This window comes from Sinocyclocheilus anshuiensis, unplaced genomic scaffold (assembly GCF_001515605.1).
Source record: "Sinocyclocheilus anshuiensis isolate Anshui unplaced genomic scaffold, SAMN03320099.WGS_v1.1 scaffold2109, whole genome shotgun sequence".
NCBI classification, from domain to species: domain Eukaryota; kingdom Metazoa; phylum Chordata; class Actinopteri; order Cypriniformes; family Cyprinidae; genus Sinocyclocheilus; species Sinocyclocheilus anshuiensis.
Window position 1 is genome coordinate 182,983 of NW_015552709.1, and position 16,579 is coordinate 199,561.

General features: G+C 37.6%; 1 protein-coding gene and 1 long non-coding RNA gene across 2 annotated transcripts in view; one reads left to right on the forward strand and one right to left on the reverse strand.

Moving 5' to 3' along the window:
* The window catches only part of LOC107667773 (syndetin-like), a 142,524-nt gene that overhangs the window by 77,601 nt on the left and 48,344 nt on the right, over positions 1–16,579 (forward strand). Inside the window, exons 17-22 of the mRNA XM_016459498.1 lie at positions 2,058–2,148; positions 3,799–3,975; positions 6,250–6,368; positions 7,891–7,982; positions 8,949–9,070; positions 13,743–13,823. Of these exons, the coding sequence (XP_016314984.1) occupies positions 2,058–2,148; positions 3,799–3,975; positions 6,250–6,368; positions 7,891–7,982; positions 8,949–9,070; positions 13,743–13,823 (682 nt within the window). The remainder of the gene's footprint in view (positions 1–2,057; positions 2,149–3,798; positions 3,976–6,249; positions 6,369–7,890; positions 7,983–8,948; positions 9,071–13,742; positions 13,824–16,579) is intronic.
* LOC107667774 (uncharacterized) overlaps positions 14,685–16,579 on the reverse strand; it is a 14,278-nt gene continuing 12,383 nt past the window's right edge. The window contains exon 3 of the long non-coding RNA XR_001631817.1: positions 14,685–14,746. This is a non-coding gene — a long non-coding RNA (uncharacterized LOC107667774). The remainder of the gene's footprint in view (positions 14,747–16,579) is intronic.

The following is a 16,579-nucleotide window of genomic DNA, read 5'->3' on the forward strand; positions in this document are numbered from 1 at the left end:
AGTATGTGGAAAATAATGTGTTTTTTTAACCTTAAACCGCATAAACACATTTCATTACACCAAATACACAAAATAATGTTCTTTTTAGCAACATCATATGACCCCTTTAAAAAGTGAAGTATACTTTGGGCTTTAATGTCCCCGCAAAGCTCAGCAGTGCAGTTTAACTCCTTGTTTTTCAAGACAAATAAAAGCTTAAAAAATCATGAGTGCTTTTATGTTGTAGAATAAAATGTGAAAATATTTTGAGCTTGTGTTAATCAGAGACATTTAACCAAGAACCCATTAAAAAAAAAAAAAAAAACTATTGACTTCAGGATGATGGAAGTGGAAGTCCAAAAATGCAAGTTTCCAGGTTTAAGTACTCATTCCTGCAGCACTGTATTGTGGCCACTGATAGTGTTGTTTATTTGTTCATGCTATTTTAGTGCTGATATCTGGAGGAAAAAAAATCTGGATGTTTTCAATGTCACACTGTTCCTGTAGCTCAAAATGTAGAATTGCACTAGCAACACCAAGGCCATGGGATCAATTCCCAGGAAATACAAGAAATGATAAAAAAGTGATATAGATATAAATATAGTAACTACATCACAGCCTCTATGTGATAGATGTAAACCATCACATTAGGACAAACAGAATATGGTTATATGTGGATGTCAACCATATCTCAGTATTGTGTATTGAATATATCTAGAATGCTGGGTTGTAAAAAAAAAACAATTATGTTTAAGTACCCATCACATACTCAAATCTTAAAATGTGTTCAGATCTCTGTATTGAGACTCGTATGATGAGAGGATAGCCAACTGGGGTTTGTTCACACTGCTGGCAAATTGGATTTGATTTTCAAATCTGGCCTATAGGACTGATTCTCTATATTGTCATTGTGCAAGTGTGGAAATCTGATTTTGTGGTCTATATTCAATGCATCTGCATCAGTTGCTATAGTAATGATATATTTCAAACCAATGCCAAGAAACAACAACTGTAAGTAGCTGTCATTGAGAGGTTTGAAAACTGGTCAGTTTTCTTCAGTTTGCTCATGTCTTTCACAACATTTTATTGTGCATTACTGTGCATGACAGTATTGTCCAAAACTGCTGACTCATTCACTATATATTGAATATTGTGTAATTCATTAGAAAAGAATGAACACACATGTATATTCGGGTAGAGTTCAAGTATTGTGGACTTAGTTTGCATCATTTTCTTAATTAGGAACGAACACTTGAAATGCATTACAAAATAATTAGGGGTTTGGAAACATCTGAGTTAATGTGCTTTTTGGTGATCACCCTAGAAAACAACTATAGTGATTTGAGTCAGTTACACCAAACAATCAAATGTTGCTGTCTGTCTGAACAAAGCCGAAATATCCTTCCCTGCTGCTGTAGTCAGCATTACAAAGACCTTTTCTGCTTGATGAGATGGAGGACGTTGAAAGAGGACATCTTACCATTATTTCTGAATATTCAAGAAGTTGGATAGCATCCATAAAGTGATTATCTGTCCGTCCTCTGAATGCTTAATCTCTGGTGTCACTGTGTCGCCATTAACACATTGTGCCTTTACAATATATATTGTGCCCTCTGGCTTAGAGGACAAAACTGATTCGTTTTTCCATCTAGTGCTGTAAATTTGAAGCATTTAAAAATATCATGGATTGAAGACATGACTAGAGATGATATTTAAAATGTCAAACAATTCATTTGCTCTAGAGAGCTCATCCCAATTTATGATCATGTGAACTGACGATTTGTTCTTTAGAGATTAATGATAGACTTTTGTAATGTTCCACTTTGTGCTTATGTAGCATTCAACATGAATTATAATTTTTGATGTTGACATTTTGTACAAGGCTGCTGGCATTGACCTTGTCTGGCAGTGGGCCACTTTGACACTCGTCGTAGCATGACTTGCTCTAACCTTCTTCACTGATCGACTTTTTCTTGAACCGTTTTTGCCAGCCCATTTCATTTTCAGTGAGTTGAATGGCAAAGGGTCTTCAGTTGACAAAAGCCAACCTCTTGTCATTTCTCCTTGTACCCCTGCAGAACTCGCCTGGAGGAGTTGCGAATGTTTCTTGAAAATGAAACATGGGAGCTGTGCCCTGTGAAGTCCAATTTCAGTATTGCCCAGCTTCACGTAAGTCCTAATGCCACAGATAAGACATTGAAATGCAGCAATGTGATTTTTATTCATGACTGGCAGTCTTTTGGGATTTCACATTTGCATATGAAGATGAGGCGGAGAGTTTTTGTTCTGTGCGTGCTTCGCAGTGACAATCAACACATGGCTACAAGCCAAAGGCATATGAACATGCTTTCTTATATAACAATCACTGTTTATAGACAAATTCTCATGATTAGTGGGTCAAAGAGTGTTCTTTATGAGAGCCATGCCGGAAATTAGATCAGTCCCCAGTGGGTGGTTTTCTAACCAAATAGAAGGCGTTTTTGTAGATCATCTTCCTTCAGGTTTCCCATCTTGCCGTAATGGAGGGATTTTATATGCATTTTAAATCTCTGGAAAGGCTTGACAACTTGATAAATGAGGGAAAGCATCATCACTGATTGTATTCCAACATAAGCTGTTTTCTCTTCTAGTCAGGGTGTCATCCGTCTCAAAACAAATTACATCCTGGTAGGCAAGTATATTCACCCGAGAGTTTCCATCGAATAAACTGAAATGCATCTCTTTCAATTATTATATGCTAAACAGGGTCTTTTGCTCGATAAAGTGTTCTCTGATAGACCTTTTACACTGTTTTGTGCAGAATATACAGGTATTTTCTCAAAACAAGTACCACTAGTTTTGTGTGGTAGAGAAAGCCGGCACTGAAAAGCACATCAGTGAATGGCATAATCAGTGGTGCTCTTTAATGAGCCACATTTGCATAACGACTTCTTGCTGGAGCTCTAATGTGCAAAGCGGTTTAACTGTGAGAAGCTTTAGGTCACCTAGCGCTAGTGCTCAAAGCTTTTGCACTCTCACCCTTGCAGTTTAATTGTTAATTTAAAAAAAAAAATTTAATTACAGTTTTGCAGAATGAGCTTTGCAGAAAGTACATTTCCAAACCTAAATGCCCCTGTAAAAAGAAGTTTGAAATACCTGATGAATACAGTATGTAACTGTGCTGTGTGCTTCCCACTCAATAATAAAATAAAAATACAACTTTGACAAAACAAAACAAAACTGACGGGTGAGAAAATAGCAGTTAAGGAAGCATCTGATCATAATGAGGTGGATATCTTTTGTACCAGCTCTGCAATTCGGCACTTCAGTCAAGTCATGTCTCATCACATTTATTTATATAGCACTTTATAGCACATGTAAAAACAGTGTCAGTGTCGCTTTCAGTGTCAATTTCTGCTATACAGCAGCTTACCAGTGTGTTCATGTTTTTACTCGCGTCTAACCTTGACAGGCTAAACAGAAGCAATGAACCAGAGAAGAGCACACTACCTACAGTATTATAAATCACCAATTGAAGTTATTTACCAGCCAGAGCGAACTTTTCCGGAAAGTTTGCTTTGGCAAGCCGTTTCAAACTCCCGAAACAAACTCCAAACGAACTTCATTTTGACCTGATTTTGTTCAAATTAATGTCACACCAGTTCGTTCTTCAATTTCGCTTGAAGTATATTGGGGCCTTTAGAGCCTTTTTTTCCCTTGGACATTCAACCAGCACAAACAGTTCAGTTAAACCTAGTCCACCTAATCTCCACCTAGCCTACTTTTTTTAGCTTTTTGATCTGTATGATATGAAATCTGATACATTTGTTTCTTTTTCAGGAGTTTAGGTTCATGGGTCAGTGTCGTTCCCCTTCAGTATCTCCCAGCAGGCAGCCGGAATCCACAGAGCCGGTGGAGCTTTGTCTGTTTGAGCAGTACCTGCAGGGTGGAAATCCTTTTGAGATGCAGATAGACAATAAGGAAGAGGAGACAGAGGATGTCCTGGCTTCTAATGGGGTATGTAGTAGTTTAAGAAACATTAATGGCATTCAGAGCAACATATAGGTTCTAGCAATATTTAAAAAGTCAAATTACAGTAAATGCCAACTGTATGTGGTAAAAAAAAAAAAAAGGTGTTTGTTTGAGTTTTATTTTTTTTTTGTATCTTTTTGAAAGTATTCATCCAGTTTTTGCGTGAACAAAATTTCAGTGCATCTCTTGTATATGGATAAATTCCAGTAATTTCTAGACCATCTAAATTCTTGATTCCTCTATATTTCAGTATTTTCCTAGAATAATCAGCACAGTTCAACAATATTTATGCTAAACTATTTGGCATCAGGCTTGAGCAAACAAGCATTTTGAAGGGTTTACAGTTACATTTATATTCTTATTAGATGCTTGCCAAACCGTCTGCTGAAAAGGAGAAAATAAATGAGAGTGAAAATTAGATGCGTGAATATTTTGTAACGTTAAGTGGCTCATTGTCCTTATAACTGTTGACAGAGGCCATTACTTCTTTGTGGAGAAAATACTCATCATTATTAAAGCTCTGATGTGGCTCTTGTAATGAAAACAAACACTCTGTGTTGATGACTGAGAGTGCGAGCCCTTGGTACAAGTGCTTTTACCCTGAGAGAGAACAAAGTGTTTTTGTCTTGTAAAGCTCACCGGTTTAAATATTCCATGGTGTTTTGTTAGTAACTAGATACAATGTGATGCATCCATCAGCTTTACATTCTCTCATTTTCTTTGCTGACTGGAGGGGTTGTTTAAGGTTACATTTATCTATGTTGAATCTGCAGCACGTTTTTGACACTGGTGCATTAAAGGCCTTTTATTTCAAGGCCAGCTCTGAATCTCAGAGAATTAAGGCTGAATCACTGGGCTATTTTTATGATATGCTTTGTTTAGTTTCTCATTTTACACATCAGTTATCTGCTCTTTCTGCTGGTTTGCTGGTCTTAGATGGCTTAAGGTGGTCTCCCAGCCCAGCTAAGCTGATTTTCAGATGGTTTAATGGTCTGTTGGACTGCTAGTCAGACTAATGCAAACTAGACCAGCATGAGCAGGCTGGGAAACTTATCTAAAACCAGCTTAAATTCTTAATAATTAAACCTTTTCCTAAAAGTGGACACTAAACAGTAAATGTATACTACTTTTCAAAAGTAGTGTTCATTTTTGTTTTAGTCTCTTATGCTCACCAATGCTGTAAAATAGCAGTAAAAAATACAGTAATGTTTATAGTTAAATATTACAATTTAAACTTTTTGAATATATTTTAAAAATGTAATTTATTTCTGTGATGGCAAAGCTGAATTTTCAGCAGCCACTCCTTCAGAAATCATTTTAATTAGCTGATTTGCTGCTCAAGGAACATTTCTTCTAATTATCAATGTTTGCAATGCAGTTGTGTGGCTTAATATTTTTGAAAACCACGATCCTTTGAAAATCATCCTTTTTTTCCAGAATTCTTTGGTGAATATAAAGTTCAAAAGAAAAGCATTTATTTGAAATGGAAATCTTTTGTAATGTTATAAAAGGCTTCACTTTAAAATCAATTAAATGCATTTTTTCTGAATAAAAGTATTAAAGGGGTCATATGATGCGATTTCAAGTTTTCCTTTCTCTTTGGAGTGTTACAAGCTGATTGTGCATAGATAAGATCCCTGAAGTTGCAAAGACTAAAGTCTCAAAACCAAAGAGATATTCTTTATCAAAGTTAAGACTCTGCCACACCCCCCTAAAACGGCTCGTTCTAACACGCCCCCACATATCTAGGTCACTATGTGGGAATATTTGCATAATGCGCCCAAATGTGCACGCAAAGAAAGAAGGCGTGGTTTCAGTAACCGCAGTTAGTGTTGAAACAGCCATGTCAGGGAGACGCTGTGTGTTTCTAGGCGAAAGCAGAAGCACTTTATTTGGCCTTCCGAAAGTAGATGCATTTAGGAATTTTTAAGATCACTTACAACAGAACAGCAATGCATTTTATGGATGACCGTTTCATGAACCTAGGAGAGGAGGTAATTCTGACTTTGCTATGACAATCTGGCGCTTCTGAATCAGCGACTGTAAGTATGTTTTGTTACTAGTTTAAGTATTTGCTATTGACTGTTCAAATGCGGAGTTTTGCGCATCGTGTGTGTGTGTGTGTGTGTGTGTGTGTGCACTCGCGCATGTGTGTGTGTGTGAGAGAGAGAGAGAGCGTCACATCACAGTAGAAAAATTGTTTGAATGGTACTGTTTATGAATCATTCTGGTTTGCCGTTCTGTTTCTTCTCTCGGCAGTATGAGTCAGATGAGCTGGAGAAGAGCGTGTATCAGGACTATGACAGTGATAGTGATGTACCTGAGGAGCTGAAACAAGACTATGTAGATGAACAAACAGGAGACGGTCCAGTGAAGAGGTCAGTACTGAGTCATCATCTAGATCAGTGTTTCTCAACCCTGGTCCTGGGAGCCCCCCAACACTGATCATTTTGTATGTCTCCCTTGTCTGACACACCCATTTCAGGTCCTGGAGTTTCTTCTAATGAGCTAATGAGTTGAATCAGGTGTGTTTGATTAGGGAGACACACAAAATGTGCAGTGTTGGGGGGCGCCCAGGACCAGGATTGAGAATCACTGATCTAGATGCTCACGTCTCACAGTACCACCTCTAGGTTCTGAATACTAAGTAATTGCCCACCAAATGGTATGTCCACATTCAGTTTACATGGTTTACATGATACATTCAGTTTTTGTATATAAATGAGCGTGCTGTAGATCCAGGTCGCTCATGAATCGGTTCATTAACCCAAGACAAGGTCAGGAGGCAGCAGACTTCTCATTTATGGACTCATGTTTCCTCTAAGGCAACAGAAATAGTTTAAATTCACACTGTGTACAGTGAAAACACAAGCTATCATTAGCCTCTTATCAGCAAGAAAGGCTTTATTTATTTAATGAAGAATGAGCCTTTTAAGTCCACAAGGCTCCCGTTTAGAGCCATTCGGGGCTTTGATGTTAAACAAACAGTCTCAAGGAGATTGTTAAAAAGGCTCCTTTTGGAATTACATCATGTGGCTGTATTGCCAACTATATGAGTGTGCAAACTGGCATTTTTTTTTCTATATTTCATAATTGCTCTTGGCTTGGTCTCCATGTCTAAGTGTGATAGAAATATCATAAATCAAGGGAATGATTAGGAATGTGATTAGGCAGTGAACCCTGATGAATATTTAATACCTATTTGTTCCTCACGAAGATGACTGACAGTTCTCCCTGCAGTAAATCAGCTGGCACATTCCATGTTGTGACACTTCATTGTTAGAGACTGCCGCATTTTTAGGGCTCTAATGTTTTGCATATTTAAATTGACATAAATTTTCTTAAATGCAATATTGTGACTCTTGCTCACATTCTGTGACTTCAGTGCTTGTTTAGAACACATCTGGAAAATTCTGGGCTCAAGCCATGTTCAATACAGCAGTTGTGTTGATGATGTTAATTACCACAGAAGTAATTTCGACTTGCTCTTCATTTTCTTTGAAAAAGCAAAAATGGAGGTTATAGTGAGGCACTTGTCATTTTTAACACTTGTTTATTATTTGAACTGTAAACCTGTTTCCATCATAACTTTTTGGGTTTATGGCAGTGCATTTTCATGGCTACAAAGTAACAAAATTGGATATAACTTTACACAGAAATGGTTGGCAAATAAATTAGTTCACGTTAAAGTCATGTTAACGCACATACTGAACATATGATCTATGATAAAGATAATGCATCTGTTCTGCAAAACCCAGAACACTCACTTCAGTTAAATCCGAACCCAGGTTAATGAAGGAAGTGTGTGAATGAGACCTCTTCAGTTTTAAAGGTCATTGAACTATAATGCTCCTAACAATCCTGGATCTGCGTGTCCCTGCTCTGTCCTCCTTTAATTAGCGTGTCCAGGGAGACACTTCGCAGCCGGAAAAGGTCCGACTACAATGCCCCCATCCTTACCAACACCACCCTCAACGTGATTCGTCTGGTTGGTGAGTAATTGACCTTTGAGCTTGTACCCGTGCAAGACTGATGGTGCATGATAAAGTTGACCCTAGGCAGAAGACCACAGTTTGCCCTCTAATTAAGAGCCTAATAGCTCAATTACTATGAAAGAGGTGCGTTCTTAGAGCCAGCTGTGTTCTGTTTCAGCTTCCGGTCATTAGCTCTGTTCTGAGCATGTGCCTGCTCATCTCTTCAGGTTCATTTGAATGCACGTTTGACGTGTTGAATGAGATAAAGGCTATGACGCCATTCATCTTTAAATGTTCAGTTAAAGTTAAACAAAATCTATTTGCAAAAAGATGCTGTCATGAACCCATGGATGTGAATTTTTCTCTGGTGTTTCGATGAAAGTGCTGATGTTGTGAAATGGACAATAGATTTAGGCGGTTCAAAATGTTTTGCTGAAATCAGCTGGAATAGTTTTTACATCCAGATGTTAAAATTGATTAAACACCATCTGGTAACTTCATCAGTTTTTTTATCCATTTTGATTGACTGGTGAGAATCTTGTTTCTCAAAATATTGAGCCTTTTAAATTATTTTAAGTTGAGAGGAGAGAAAATGCTCCCTTAAAAGGATAGCTAGGAAAATTCTGTCATTGTTTACTCACCCCCATGTCGTTTAAATCCTGTATGACTTAATTTCTTCTTCAGACCACAAAGAAAGATATTTTGAAAAACTGTTTTGTCCACATAATGAAAGTCAGTGGGGTCCAAAACAACATTGGATGCCATTTTCATTTTTTTTTTTTCCCCCAAAATATTTCTTTTAAATACGACACAAGGGCTTTTGAATGGGACATTTGCCAAAGTATTGCATTTCAGTTCTGTACATCAACATGATTTGCATTCATATTTCCCTAAATCTGTGGTTTTATATTCTGTATGTGAACCTTATTTGTTTGCCTTTCATATATATTTCACTTTTTTTTCTGATTGATTTTGCTTTTATAGGAAAATATATGCAGATGATGAACATTCTGAAGCCCATCGCCTTTGATGTCATCCACTGTGTGTCTCAGCTCTTTGATTATTACCTGTATGCCGTCTACACCTTCTTTGGCCGCAATGACATGGTATGCATTTCAAAGCATTTTTGTTCTCCTCCATGTTCAGTGTTAATACTTAAGATTATGCAATATTTATTATTTACAATTGGATCCTTGCTGTGCTGTGTTGTATATTTTGTCTGGATGTTACACGTTCATTAAGAAAAGCCTGTGAAGTACACTCATTGTTTTTCCCTCTAGTGTCTGCAAGCCTTATGGGCACTGTTCTATAATTACTTCCATTATCATGTGAGCAAGTGTTTAGGTGTAGAGTTTGCCTCAGGAGGCTGGACTCTGAACATCAAAGAAAGATACAAATGTCTGCATGAATTCTCAGTTGCTAATTTTCACCATTCCTAAAAATCAGGTTTGTAGTAGAAATGTAACTCTACTGTAACTTGACATCTAACTTGCATGCACAAACGGATAGATGTGCTTCAATGATCCTTGAGAGTTTGAGATACAGTATTATGGAGAGATTTGGATAAAGAAAATTGCGCCTGCAGAAGTTCATGTCTAGAATTGTTGAGTGATTTCAATGCAGACCTCTGCACAGGCTTGTGCCCTGATGCTACAGTTCTTGAGGCTTTAATAAGCACAGCTTTAGGCTAGATTAATCAGTTTTGAGAGCTGGGCCTTCCTAAATAAAATTAGGCAGCAGCTCAATTATCCTCATAATTTTCACTCTTTGAGACTCAATAAGCCATATCTGAAGAGTCTTCAATGCCTTCGCCAAAACAGCAATATCCCACAATATAACACACTTTAGCAGCTCCATTGAAAGCAGCTTGATTCTTGCTTCCCAGAGCTCTGGTTATTTTCTGTGCACTGTCCCAAATGACCTTACAACTTAAGCCACCTCATCTGCCCAGACGTTACTGGAATAATAAAGCATACATGGAGTTGCCTTGTTTGCTTTGATTTCCCAGAAGTCTGACTCAAGCCATTGCAGATAAACTGGAAAAGACACCCACTAGTTGCAATTCAGGCGTTTCAGCTCCCTAAGACTCTGGTACCTTCCTTTTCTTCCATACAGTAAAAGTCTTCAAGACCCTGAATTTGTGACATGATTTCAACCATTTGACCTCTAAATGAGTCTTTGCACTTAAGCTTTGAGCCTGTCAGCTATCCTAACATGGGACTCCCGTTTTTCAGACCTTTGAAGTAAAGCCACTTTTCAGTGACATTATCTGCTGCTCAAATGGGTCCATGCCTCTACCTCTGCAGACAATGTGACTTTCTGCAAACTTTCCTTCCCAAGAAGTTTGAGATTTTCAGGACTGCCTTGTCTACTTGATAAAGTCATGGTCCTTTTGAACACTATTGCAGTAAATTAATTCCTGAGTGCAGAGGGAGGGACATTGAATTGTCTCACTGTTTTCCACCTATGTGAGCTGGCAGAATCTGTTGAGGAAGGCAAGCTTGTTAAACTGCAGTGGAGGTCATAATAAAGCTCTTGGTTGGGGCTTTGGTTTGGCAGTGGCAGCCCAAGGGCATCTGACTGAACCTGTTATAGACAACTTCCTGCTGTTCTTGGACATCCCAGCCATGCAACCACACTGATAGTCAAAGGAGTGAGATTTTCAGACCTCTACTGCCTTGCAAACAGACCTCAACACCTGCATTTTCCACCTTGTTTCACAGCTGTCCTTACTTACTGACTAACACTGTTGACCACCTCAAAGAGGTGTTTGTTCTTGGTAGTCTTCAAGAAGCCATGAACTAAATCTCTGGGAAGAAGAAGCTGAGCAGTTGGATCCTTAGTGTGCCAGTAACATTATTCAGTTCCATTGTTTCATTGTTAATATCCTAACATTCTTATGAGAACTATACAACAAGACCAACCCTATCAATAATACCAGCCTGTCAGTCTAGGCTTTGATTGGCATGACCAATGACATGCTGTTTTCTAAATGGAGTCTATGGGCTTTATCAACTGTAAAAAGGTGTTTCTGTCTTTGGATTTGACAGTAGTCTTTAATCCTACCACACAAGCCAGGTGGGGTTGAAACATTTGTCTTACGAAACAAAAAGATCTCCAGACTTCATCTGTCGTGCATTGAATTCTGGTCCCAGTGATGCTTTTATGGCCAAAGTCTCAGCAGCCTACAGCGGTTCTACTTTCCATGTTTTTATTTTCATAGGATCACAAAAATGTGCCATTTGCACTCTGTATGCTTTGCAAATAATTGTTTGTTTGCTGTGCTGAGCCAGTGCTAAAGCAAAAGTAAATGCTTTCATGCTGGTGGATTGAGGCCAGTGCACTTGCAGAGCAGGAGTAAAGTCTTTGCACTCTATTTGGCCTTCGCGTGTGGTTTAGCATCATTATAAGTCATAATTTCACTCCCTAGGAAGAATATTCCTGGGCAGACATGGGCCACATACAAGGGCATTTTAAAAACTGTAGGAAATGAGGAGCCCTGAGGAGAATTGGGCTTCTAGACGTATTAATCAGGACAGGGTTTCAAGATCTGGATTTTTTTGACTTGCTTTCTGAAGACCTGGCTTTTAATTCTACATATTTTTGGACATTTATATTTGAACAAGGCTTTGCTGATGTGCAAGTTTTCACTTTTGGCTTTTTATGCCACTGCTGTTCATGTGAACTAATGTGAACCAGTGAGAGATAATTCAGTCTTCTCCAGCTTGCCAAGGCAACTCTTTGCCCCCCGCATGTCCTCTGAGTGACAGTGTAGTGTATTATCTTTGATATTTAAGTGCTGACCAGAGAAATTTTCACTTTAGCTTTGTCCTGACCAAATCCAGCAGCAAATCTGAGGGAGACTGGATACAGCCTCCACAAGATCAGCTGTCAGATGTCAGCGAGGTTGAGAGCTTTGCCTTTAACCCACCCCACAGGTTTGAAGGCACATTAAATAAAACAACACATCTCATCTTTCTCCCTTGCTCTCGTTCTGGTTTTTGCACATTCACCTCTTCTGCTGAGCGGGTGGCAAGAGAAAAAGCTTGAGAGGGTTTTCTGTCGCTAATGGAAACTTTTCAAACTCTTAAATGAGTAAGAGTAGCTGTCAGTATCAGAGGCAGCCGGTCTCGAAGAGAAGCCTATGGAGACAAAAAAAGTAAATATTACTTATAAAAAAAATATTTACAAAGCGGCTGAAATTGATATGCTCATTTGGATTCGCTTTCACCCATGAGTCATGACTAACTCCAAACACACAAGACATTCAATCTCGTATGGAGATGGAGATTATGTATTGCACCATTTCATTTAGTAATGAACAACATTAGGATCTGAAAGGTGTGTACGCCATTCTATACAGCCGGAGTATTAACTCTGCCATGCACATAATTTAAGACGCATTGGTCTTGGCATGGAAAGAACGAGGAACGATATGCAAGTTGCTTATCTGAAAATGGATCACCTCCAGGATGATGAAGCACCTGAGTGTAGGGAAAGGCCTGAGTAGTGCTTATTAAGTGTTGCAGATAGAGTTAGTAATGGACGGGAAGATGCTGTCACGCTAACAGATGGGTCCTTTGGAAACTTTGCAAAAATGTTAAAGTCAGAGAAAGACTGCAGTTTTATTGTCCCCCTGGCAGCAAATCAAAGTGTTAAATTGCACAGTATTGTGCTTGGCACTGCTTGCTGTACTATTCGCTTGCACTGATGTGGTGGAAATCAGTTTTCTTTAATGATTGAATGTGTTATGTTTTAATGTATATAAATGTGTCTTTTTTTTATTATTAATTGTGCTTAAATAATGCTTTAGAGTAAAAATTCCCAGTAATTATATTCAAAAATCCTGCGTTCATCTCGAAAAAGCAGGCTTATTACTTGCTTTGTGTTGATTTTCCTTTTTGTTTCTCAATGCAAAGCACTTCCAATCTGCATCTCTGCCTTCACAAGGCTCTCAACCTAGTGTGTCCAGACAGGCGGTCCCTGTCTATTGGGTAAGACTGTTGTGTGGAGCCTGCTGGCAGTAGAAATGCCTGCCACTGTGTGCTGTGTTTTTTTTTTGTAATTACTTTATATTATTATATATATTTTTATTATAAATATATATTTCATTAATTATATTATATTGTTAACAGACAGTCTGTTAAATCTAATGGGAGGTTTCTGTAAATGCTTGCAAATGAACATGAGACATTTATAATTAGTTGTAGTCACCTCAGTGTGCTCAAAAAAAGAATCATTTAACTATTTATTGATTCTACATCTTGAACTGAATTACACAAAAAGTTGTTTGAAAGGGATTTAAGCATTATACTTTTAATGCTTAAATCTGTTATGAAGTCATGTACAGTTTTTAAAAGTAAAAAATTTTTTACTGCAGTCTAATTTAGAGATTTATTGCTCTGCTCCCATAGTAAAATGTATCTTATGTTTGCCATGCTCTCGCTGATGTCAGAGCTGTTGCATATTAATAACACGTTGGCTTGCTTGCATACGTTTCTGCATTTGTGAATATATTTCCAGTGAACATTCCCAGGAGGATTTGCCAGTCCCATTCATCCTCCCCCTTTAATATAAAACTAAATTGCAATTAATGAGCATAAGTCATGAACTACACTTGTGGGAGCTGTGTGTATGAAGTGCAGTTTCCTGGAGATGATCGGTGGTGTGTGCACACTGGAGCTTTAGAGATTGCACTTTGTGAGTGTGTGTATTCCAGTATGATTGAAAAGCAACAGAGCCTCTTTCTCACGGGGTGTGTTTTGCTGTCTCCTATAGTATGAATCATCTGGGCTGGGTTTGATCAGCAGCAGACTGAGGACTACGCTCAGCCGAATACAGGAGAGCCTAATAGACATGGTGAGTAAAAACAAGGCATTTTTTCAGGTTTTTTTGTTTTTTCCTAGCTCCTTTTTTTCTGTCTCACTCCTATGGTTCATCTCCTCCCTTGGCCTCTCTTATGTAACCATTATGAATCCGAGTGGAAATAGTAGTGTGCATTTATGTGAGTTCCCTATAGCCTCTCATCAGGCCTATTATCTCTTACCCCCTGTAAGGGAAACAGGTCAATTTAGCTCAAAGGGAATCATTTAAGATTTTAAAGGGAATTTGGACAGAATCACTGTTTTACAGCTGATCACTGCAGCCACAGGTGAGTTAATCACCATCAGTACACTTAGATAGCTCTGCACTCTTGTAATAAATGTCCTTTGGTTTCCATAGTTGCACCCATTAAGGCTCTCTGGGCCAATGACCTGATACCCACAATGCACTATATACCTCTTTCTGCCGCACAAATAAGCAGTCATTATATAGGATCCATTCCCCCAGATGTCTGAATGTCAAAGAGCAAGAAAATATACCAGTCTGCATAAAATAATGAAACATTATTGTTTTTATCCTGTCGGACTTGCAAGTTATGGTGCTCAGTGGAATCTGGGAGTATGGCTCTGTCTCCAAAACTAAAAATCTAACCTACCTAGACAGCGTTTTTAGTCATCGTAGGAATTGCAGCTTGAAATTGCAAATGATTAAGCTGTCTGATTTCATTTCGGCTGCTTTTTGAGGCAGCTACAGTATATAGGTGTCTTTTGTGGATAAGGCAATCCCACATCTATTTTATGATTAGCTCAGCAAGAAATTTCCATTCAGTATAGCAAACAGAGCCAAGAGAAATTTTTTTTTTTTTTCTTTTTTTAAGAGTCGGTTGTAGACATGGCAGGTCAGGCAGTGACAGCTGTGTCCTGCAGTTTGACATGTTATATTCTGCATGACATGATATTCTTGATATTATTTTGTGCATCATTTTTTGTCAAGTTCTTGTATAATTATGTACTGTATTAGTGTTAATTTCATTAACGAAGACAATGACGAAAAATGTTCGTTGACAAGCTTTTTTCCCATAACTAAGACGAGACGACAATAAGGTCAATAAACGATAACTAAGACTATATCAACATGCAATTTCGTTGACGAAGTAAGACGAGACTAAAATGTATTCAAAAAAGATAAAAACTTTACCAAAAACCTCTTCTTATTTTCGTCAAAAAAAGGAAACACAATGTTATTGCGGACTGCTCTACACGTCTCTACTACGTGAGATTTCATGCGTGCGGTTGCCAGATATCAAGAGTTCTAATCCCCGATTCAGAGCTTCGCTGTTACATTGATACATTTTCTGCCCGGGGTTTTGCTTATTTTAAGCAATCTGGCAACCATGCGCACCTGCTCGCTCCTCATTGCGGAAGCGCCGCCGCCGATGATCGGAATACACAGACAAACAAGCTGGAGTTTAGCGATCAAAATGAAAGCCTCACTCAGCCGGTCTGTGTTCTGTCATGAGATCTCGACTCTATTGTTTGCGATTGTGATAAATGCACTTACTCAACCGCTGTTGTTTTAATAGAGAAATAGGCTATTGCCATTTGGAATTACTAGGAAATTCACCGTTAAAATATTTTTTGTTTGTTTTAGCTGTTTTCATAATGTAGACAGAGATTGCTATAATAAATCAGTACACTAGATGAGGTAAAATACACCATGTATGTGTCCACATTCTATTGATTTGTGCTTACTGGTGAAAGTGCAATACCTAAAAGGCAAAAGTAAATTTCTCAAATGACAAAAATCATTATGATTATAATTTTGAGAAAAAAATATTTTTTATCAGTTTAACCATTATACAGAATGATGAAAATTACTAAAACTTGATAAAAACTAACAAGGACATTTTAACACGGGACTAAGACTAAAATTAAAATATCTGACGAAATTAACACTAGTATTATGTACTATGTAATTTTATACTATATGGTATTTTTGTACCTTTTATAGATTATATGAAGATAAATAAATATACGATGTGTGTTTATTAATACATAATTATATAGATATTTTATATAGCTAGAATTTTTCATGTTTTTATCAGGCAAGGATTAGAAATTATGCATTAGAATACATTTGTTACAAAAGATTTCGAATTCGAATTCTGAAATGTATAACAGTTTCCTCAAAAATATTAAGCGCAAATATTGTGCACAACTGTTTTTAGTATTGATGATAAGAAATACTACTTGAGCACCAAATCAGGATGTTAGAATAATTTCTGAAGGGCCATAAACACTGACAAGGACTCTGAAGACTGAAGCTGCTGAAAATTCAGCTTTGCCTTCACAGGAATAAATTACATTTTAAAATATACTTTAAAATAGAAAACACGTATTTTAAATTGTAATAATACTTCACAATATTACTGTTTTTACTGTATTTTTAATCAAAATGCAGCCTTGTTGAGCACAAGAGACTTATTTTGTAAACATTAAAATATTATATCGACCTCAAGCTTTTAAAAAGTAGTTTGTAAGTATTGTATATATTTTATTTTAAATATTTCTTTATATGTATATTTAAAGGAACACGCCACTATTTTGAAAATAACTCCCCTAGAGCTCCCCTAGAGTTAAACAGTTGAGTTTTACCGTTTTCGAATCCATTCAGCCGATCTCCGGGTCTGGCGGTAGCACTTTTAGCTGCAGCTTAGCATAGATCATTGAATCTGATTAGACGGTTAGCATCTCGCTCAAAAATGACCAAAGAGTTTAGATATTTTTCCTATT